The 8,538-nt window shown below is 32.6% G+C and overlaps 1 protein-coding gene and 1 long non-coding RNA gene across 2 annotated transcripts; one reads left to right on the forward strand and one right to left on the reverse strand.

The window, feature by feature from the left end:
* Positions 1-629: 629 nt before the first annotated feature.
* LOC134240629 (uncharacterized) lies at positions 630-2,601 on the reverse strand. The gene is made up of 3 exons (XR_009986484.1): positions 2,419-2,601; positions 2,217-2,297; positions 630-1,098 (listed from the first exon to the last, which is right to left on the reverse strand). It is a non-coding gene; the product is annotated as an uncharacterized LOC134240629 (long non-coding RNA).
* A 38-nt stretch (positions 2,602-2,639) lies between these two features.
* On the forward strand, positions 2,640-7,920 carry LOC134240630 (uncharacterized). Its single transcript, XM_062722706.1, has 6 exons — positions 2,640-2,789; positions 3,744-3,839; positions 4,159-4,244; positions 5,920-6,050; positions 7,192-7,288; positions 7,769-7,920. Exons 1-6 carry the CDS (start codon positions 2,767-2,769, stop codon positions 7,801-7,803), a joined length of 468 nt encoding a protein of 155 aa, XP_062578690.1. The 5' UTR covers positions 2,640-2,766; the 3' UTR covers positions 7,804-7,920.
* The last annotated feature ends 618 nt before the right edge of the window (positions 7,921-8,538 follow it).

Raw genomic sequence — 8,538 nt, forward strand, 5'->3', positions numbered from 1 at the left:
TTTTTGTTGTAAGAAATATTGATAAGATTGGAGAGATCCCGAATAATCTCCTAAGATTTGTTGACAGATTCCCAGTATTTGCCACGAAATGTCTCTCGGGTAAGGAGGAACATGAACCTCGTTATCATAGTGATGCAGAGTCTGTAGATCACAAATAGATTGTCGTGACGTCACAGTGTTACCAGGTCTGTGGTGATTTAGAATTAATATCATATGTAACATTACTAGAGATGGGATGTCTAATTTAGGCATACCATGCTTCTTACTGATCTCCTGTTCTAACAAAAGTTCATCAATAGAAATGTATAAAACAAAAAGCTTAAGATCTCTCACAACAGCTTTTTGCATCTTAGTACCCAGGGTGTTCCTTTCCATGGAGTGTCTATACATTTCTACGTTAACATGATCCAAATACATGATATACGGCAATGACATCCTCTCCTGTGCTTTATGTAAATAACGGAGTGAATGTTCATATCTACGTGTTTTGTAAAAGTGCATAGCAAGGTAGAGAATGTCTGATACATATCCAAACTTACTTGACTGTTTTAGCACATTACATCCTTTATAAACTTTGTAGAAAACTTTATTGCGAGTTTCCCTCTGATTTAGTCTACTCTGTATGAACATGGCAGTACACAGGGAAAAGTGGCTCGCATGATTTTCATGCGATTGCCTTTTCGCATGAATTTCGTGCGAAAATCATATAAAAACCATGCGAAAAGTTCCACATGCGAATTTCATGCGAATGTCCTCATATAATATTTATGCGAAATTCATGCGATTTTCATGTGACTAAAATTTCGCATGATATTCATGCGAATTCCAAATTAACAGTTTTTCATGTAAAAATTGTGCGAAATTCTCATAAATATTATGCGATATTCATATACACAAGAGAAAAGCAATGAACAAAGAAATTGAACATTTCAATATTTATTTAGGTTTTTCTGCCACATCAAGTGATACAAATTGCCAGTCTCTGATATCATATTGCTTGGATGTTCCTGGGTAATCCATTGACTTTAATGATTGTTGTGTTTACAGGCAGTTTTTCAGTACGTCTTTCTTTCAGTCTTGTGTCCTGACAACTGTTTCCTACAAAGATTATTAATTAATTAATTAATTAATTATTTAATTATTATATTAATTATTATAAAATACTATTACCCATACTAATATTCCAATTGTTTAGGTCAAAGGGACCAATTCCTAGATTAGGATGACATTAAATACAATAAATTCAATGATATCACTTGAAAAGTCCATGTTTTGGCAACTTGAATTACTGAGTACCGTATAATCCCTATTAACCGCCCCTGCCCCTATTAGCACCCCTTGGGTATTTTTCAATTGTCAGGAAATAAGGGCCCCCTGTACGGTGATTAAAACCATCTAGAATCATATAAAAAAATGAAAGTAAAAATAAAGCTTGTCTATTAACCGATTTCTCAGTGGAAAATGAATATTAATTTAGCATTTGGTTGAATTATCTTAACTTTCAGTAAAGTTAGAAATTATTTTAGTGGTTCTTTGTATTCATTTTTTATTTTCAAAGGATTTTTTAAGTTAAAATATGACATTAAATATCATAAAGACTATACCAAAATAACCGCCCACTTTTTGCAATTTTCTAAGCGCCCGGGGCGGTTTATAGGGATTTTACGGTATGTTAAATGGTACTATATGTTTAGAGCGAAACAGAAAAGACCATGTGTTTAACAGATTCATAACTGCATATTAGACTTTAAAGGGATGTGTCAGACACCATACAGTGTGTTATTGACCTAGCGACTCTAGCGGGCTGCTTTTGAACCATAAATGAGATAAAAATTTTCATTTTAATTGTGATGTTCCAATTGGATGACAATAAACATGTAATTGATGAATTTTTAATATATTACAGACAACAGTAAAATACTGAAAAGATTGATTTTTTTAAAATCTGCACAGAATAATTAGAATACCTCAACTGTGAATAAATCAAATGCAATATATAGTTACACTTTTTTTGCATGGACCTCAAATTAATCCCCTAGAAGATTGAACCTTTTGTTTGACCTATGTCTAAATTATTTTATGGGATACACTTGGTCTATAAAAGTTGTGTTTACATGTGTCAGAACAAAAACACTGTCTGTGTGGTGTGTTCTGACACATATGTAGAAACTTGTAATGACAATTAGTTTAAATAAAAATAACCTTAAATTACTTACTCAAAATTTAGTAAACCTTCATATAGATGTCACTAAGCATAAAAAGGACCAGTCGATTCACCTGACTGCGTTACGTAGAATCTGAAATGAGAACGCAATCCGAATTTACTCTGAAAGATTTCGTTGCAAGTTGAATTATCAATAAAAATGTGCATTATAACCACAAAATATGACAAAAAATCAACAAAGCATACATATTTACCATTGTTTCAAAGAAGTATATCACAATCAGCCAAAAGGAAAGTCTAGAACAAACCATAGAAAGGAGCTCTTGCTGACTCGAATTTTTTTTCTGTAACAGGAAGTGCAAGTAGAACCTGGCTAATCGGTTTCGTATTCATCCAAGAATCGGGAAATACCTTAATCTTTGTAATATTAGTCGTTCAAACTTTTATCTTAAAAATGCATCTCCAAGACGAACGCAGATGACTAAGTGATATAAATTTACTTTATGGAACCAAAGCTAGTTCTTTTATGGAATGCCGTACGTCACAAATTACGTCATCATGCGACTTAGAAAGCAGAAGGAAAGAAAGAAAGAAAGAGCAGAATGTTTTCAACTCCATATTTTCTGTAAGTTTGTAAGATTCTCATCTTCTTTTTACATCAGACGGATGTAATAACTTTATTTGGGAATATTTGTTGACAGCTTAATAACAGATATGAGATTCAAGTGGATCTAACATTATCTATGGTAACGCATAACGTTATGTGTTGAAAATGAAAGATGGGCCTAGTACAGGTTCTCTGCTTTTCTTACAATATTATTGGCCTATTGATAGGCCTAATGTTTTAATGTGTTTTTAATTCCTGTTGCATTGGGATCTAGTATATAAAATTAAACTGCAGCAATCAAATAACACACGTAGCATTGGGGGTGGGGGGGGGGTAGATGGAATGTTGATGTTCTATCGTTAAAATGATAAAAATTTATTAATGTCCTACGTGCCCGGTGAGGGCTTAAGATTATTCTAACTACGGCGGTTAATTGCAACCCTCCCTTTTGGATTTGCAAAAAAAAAAAAGGAATAAGAAGAATTAAGTTCCAAATTTTTGTTTGTTTGTGTTTTTACCATAGAAAATGTTCAGTGAAAAGCTAATGTTGTAGGATAGGATTCTCAGGTTCTGAGATCAATATTTTCCTTTCTTTTTCAAAAACTTTTCAGGTAATCCATACAAATATTTTTTTCTATCAACCTCCTCCTTTAAAAACCATACCCCACCCGGTATCCTATTGAGTTATTTAACAACATGCAGGTGTAAAATGTACATTATAATACCCCCCCCCCCCCTTTGAAAAAACCCTTCCACCCCTCAACAAAAAAAATTACCCCACTGTCCTGTCCACAAGTACCTGTGCATGTGCATTCCAAAATGTATGCAGATATAAAGAGGCTTACTTACATCTGGAATATGCAAGACAGAAAGTCCTAGTCACTTCCCTAAAATGAGTCGTACTGAACATATATTTACAAAATATTTATTAATTCGAAAATATTTATTAAATGTTGCATTCTATACTCACAGGTATAATTTGCTGGTTATAAGCAGATCTATGCACGGCACTCCATTATACCACACTGATAGCTTCTCAAAGATTATAAATATGATACATGTAAGCAGGTAAAAAAAAAATCTAAGAGAGAAATATTTTTTGCAGAGCCTGTGGTATACATTGTTTGTTATTACGTGTATAACAATCAATAACAATTTTGTTATTACGTGTATAACAATTTTGTTATTACATGTATACATGTAGCAAAACCTTAACCATTCAGCTTATATTTGCTTATCTTGCATTTCTTTAATGTAAATACATGTATATATAATCTTCGTTAATTTATAGAATACATGTTTTTAATTCAAATAAAGTGACAAAGAGATAATGAACTAAATGTTATTGAACCTACAGTACCTGACATTTTTTAGTTTCTCTGTATAGGCACAGTTACTTGTCATCACAAGATCAGATTTCAAGTACCAGAGTAGTCCTAACTCCTAAATTTTCCCAATTTGTCAAAAGTACATGTAAGTATTTTATAATATTTTTTGTTAGCTCACCTGAGCCGAAGGCTCAAGTGAGCTTTTCTGATCAAAGTTTGTCCATTGTCTGTCTATCGTCGTTGTTGTTGTCATTAACTTTTCACATTTTCGACTTCTTCTCAAGAACCAGTGGGCCAAATTCAACCACACTTGGCACAAAGTATCTTTAGGTGAAGGTGATTCAAGTTAGTTCAAATGAAGGGCCATGCCATATCAAAGGGGAGATAATTCAGAAATAATGAAAATTTGATGGTATGATTTAAAAATCTTCTTCTCCAGAACCACTGTGCCAGGAAAGATGAATCTTACAGAGAAGCATCCTCAGGTAGTGTAGATTCAAGTTTATTCAAATCATGACCCCCAGGGGAAGGGCGGGTCCACAATGGCCAATCAAATTTTTACATAGAAACCCTTCGGGCTTTATGGAATTTAATCTCATGACCAATTATGACTAAGCTGGGAATATTTCATTGAATTTTTCTCACCTAAGCCAGAAGCTTAAGTTAGCCCTTTTTATGCCCCCGTAAACAAAGTGTTGGGGTACAGTTTATAGTTTTTGTCATGTCCGTCTGTCTGTCTGTCTCTCTGTCTGTCTGTTTGTCCTCAAAAACTTTAACCTTGCCCATAACTTTTGATTTATTGGAGCCATGACTTTCATATTTCACATGTGTATTCCTTGTGACAAGACCTTTCTTTGGGTATTACCAAATTTGACCTCTTGACCTTGGAGTTTGACTCACTTTTACATGATAATTTTAACTTTTACTTTGGCCATATCTTTTGAACAGTAGACACCAGGAAATTTATACTTCACATGTATATTTTTTATTGAAAGACCTTTCACTGGAAACCAACAACCTTGACCCTTTGACCTTGACCTAGTAGATTTCTGTACCTGTGCAAAACTTGAACCTTGGCCATAACTTTTGAACGGTAAGGGATACGGTTTTCATACTTCACATATGTAATCCTTGTGAGAAGACCCTTCATTGGATACCAAGCACTTTGACCCTTTGACCTTGACCTTTGAGTTTGACCTACTTTAAAAAACAAGCCTTGACCATAACTTTCAAAGGGTTAGGGCTAGTGCTTTCATATTTTACATATTTAATTCTTGTGACAAGACCTTTTATTTGATAACAAGAACTTTGACCCTTTGACCTTGACCATGGAGTTTGATCTACTTTTAAAAGAAAATTAACCTTGGTCATAACTTCTGAAAGGTTAGGGCTAGGGCTTCCATACTCTACATAAGTAATTCTATGTGGCAAGACCTTTCATTGGATACCAATTAGTAACTTAACCTTTAGGACTTGACCTTGGAGATTTTTGTACTTATTGAAAAAAAAACGTTAATAATGGCCTGCTTTCAAATTTCACAATTGCTTTCCAGTGAGAATATCTTACTTTTAGTACCTATTAATTAAATTTGCATTTAAGAAAAGTTTAATCTTTGCTATGTTGTCATACGGGGGCATCAGTGTTTCACATACATATCTTGTTTTTGGTCAAAATTTGTTGAAAATTTTTCATTTTGATTTCATGCATTGTTGATCGAAACTTTAAATGCATTTTATAAAAAAAAAGTACAATTGTAAAAATACCAGCTTATAAAAAATTCTTAAATTTGTGAGATTCTCAATAATATGATACAATTCAGCTAGTGACACAAGAGAAGAATGTGGAGTAAATGCCAATAAAGGCTCGACTGCAGGGGTATACCTGACTTCTCGGCAATTTCTGGTTATCACCATCCGAATGACCGATTCAGAGGAGAAGACCAACTTCAAGGTCACTCTTATGCATTGGTAAGGATTGAAATTTAATTTCATTAATATGGACACTTGAGGGATGCAAGTGTCAATTTATTGTTATTTGTTTTTAGACCTATTGCTTCTCTTTTCATCAGTTGTTGTGTGTCCCATCAGTAACAAATTATCCATTACTGACTGAACCATTATCAACCAAATTTTGCATGGTAAAAGTGCTTCTTGATAAAATGCAAACAAACTAAGTACATTTAAAGTATATACTTATAATGAGTATTAAAGAGGTCCATTTCCAAATTTGTATATTACTTTGCCCCTGGGTACCCAGTAATAGGTTCTGATGTTATAGAAGACATATAAAAAATGCAGTTATTCTTTGACAGTCATCTTTTTCTGCTCCTAGGTACTCAGCAAATAAACTTATGCATACATATATTATTTTATCCTATGTTTACGCCTTTATATATGCCTATATGACATCTTAAAGCGAGGACTGAAATGCAAGGCAAACTTAAAGGTCAAGGTCAAAAGGTCAAATTGTTAGCATCTGAAGGAAGGTTTTGTCATAAGGAATAATTTAACCTGTGAAATATGAGAATTTTAGTATTAACTGTTAAAAAGTTATGGCCTAGATTATATTTTTTTAAAAGTGGGTCAAACTCTTAGGTCAAGACCAATTTTAAGGTTAAAAAAAACTTATTGAATGGTCTTGTCACAATGATTACAAAATAATGTGAAGTATCAGATTGATAGCACTAGCTGTTCAAAATTATTAGCCTAGGTTAAAGTTTAGGGATTTTTTTTGTAAAAGTGGATCAAACCCTAATATCAAGGTCAAGAGGTCAAATTTTATAGTACCCCGATAAAGTTCTTGTTACATGAAATACACCTGTGGAATATGAAGCCATAGCCCCACCCACTCATAAGTAATTTGTTTAAAGGTTAAATATTAAGACAGAAAGATGGACATAACAGTACAAAAACAATATAAACCCAACAATCTTTGATAACAGAGGCAAAATTAGTGCATAATATTTCCATGACGGTTTAAATAGTAAAACAGATTCAAACTTATTCCTTTAAAAAGTTGAACTTTGAAGATATAAAATTCATGACTAGTCTTAATAATATTTTTAGATTTATTTCTGTTCTTTGCTTTACAGAGATCTTTCGCTGATGGACTCAAATTGTTCAGGAAAAAATCCAGCTACCACAGCCACAGATTTCTGGCGTGTGTTCAGAGGGAACATAGATGCAATGGTAGGTAAATTTTGCTTTTAAATTCCCTTGCAACAGATACAAATTGCATCATCAGATATAGGTCAATGAAACAGAGACAATTATCTCAAGGTTTAATTGATACCTGACACAAGATTGTTTTTAAGTTTAAAGTCATTTGCAGGAAAATTGTTTTCATTTTTTGTCAATAATTTTATACTTAAGAAACATTATAATTATACTTTTAATTATAATTTATGATGTATGGTTTTGAAATCATTATAATTTATGAAGTATGTTTTTTTATTTTTTAAAGATCATTTACAATGTAGGCAATATAAATTCAACCTTTTACCAAATTGAACTTAGGGGTGATATGAGATTGCTATATCTACTTTTGTTCATATTTTATGTTATCTTGATAAGTAGGGAAATATTGACTTTGGAAATGCAGTTGTAAAATTCATGACTGTATTTCATTTACCGGTACCCAGTATTCATTACAATTATTTTCTCTTGCAGATGAAACAATCTCCAGACAGATGGGTGGCCCTTGAGCAGAGAATGTTAAAAAGAATCGAAGCATTCAATAAAGAAGATTAAGAAACAGAATGTGTCCAGTTGTTTGTTCATCAAAAGAATAACTTGGATAATCATAGTGATGCTTCCTCAAAATCTGCATGTGTTAAAATTAAGCAATTTCAAATTAAGATTTAGATAAAGCTCATTAAGTCATTTGCTGGATCAGATTTTGAGATTGTACTTATTGCATTTTTTGAATACAGTAACAGTGAAACGTTGATGATTAGTTGTACAAATTCATATACAGATCTAAGTATTAGAATTTCCTAATACTTTTCATTAAATGGATTAAAAGAATTGAAAGTCCAATATACTAGGAAAAATATATAAATTACATCACATGGATTTGATATGAATATATCATGATATTTACATGAAATTCGCATGAAATTCATATGAAAATCTGTAAAGAAAGCAGCAAAAATATTCATATGAATTTCGTGCGAATTTTTATTCGCATGATATTCGTGCGAATTTCATGTCAAAATCGCATGATATTTTCATGCGAATATCATGTGTGGTCCTTTTCGTCTCCTTTTCATGCGAAGAATTCGCACGATATTCATGCGAATTTCATATGAAGTTCATGCAAGCCACTTTTGCCTGTGTATTCATTAGCACATTTGATGTGATACATTGGAAAGAAACTGTCTCATACGGTGTAAGCCTTTTCTTTATCATACTTTGTATTTGTTTCATATAAATCGGAA

The sequence above is a fragment of the Saccostrea cucullata genome, unplaced genomic scaffold (genome assembly GCF_032062105.1).
Source record: "Saccostrea cucullata isolate Sc308-1 unplaced genomic scaffold, CSIRO_AGI_Scuc_v1 ctg7327, whole genome shotgun sequence".
Lineage (NCBI taxonomy): Eukaryota > Metazoa > Mollusca > Bivalvia > Ostreida > Ostreidae > Saccostrea > Saccostrea cuccullata.

Excerpts from the sequence above, each read along its gene's own strand:
- LOC134240630 (XM_062722706.1), top strand. The coding sequence starts at position 2,767 with ATGTTTTCAACTCCATATTTTCT. Across the intron at positions 2,790-3,743 it reads TTTTCAACTCCATATTTTCT|GTATAATTTGCTGGTTATAA; the intron begins GTAAGTTTGTAA and ends CTATACTCACAG. Across the intron at positions 6,051-7,191 it reads AGGAGAAGACCAACTTCAAG|AGATCTTTCGCTGATGGACT; the intron begins GTCACTCTTATG and ends TTTGCTTTACAG.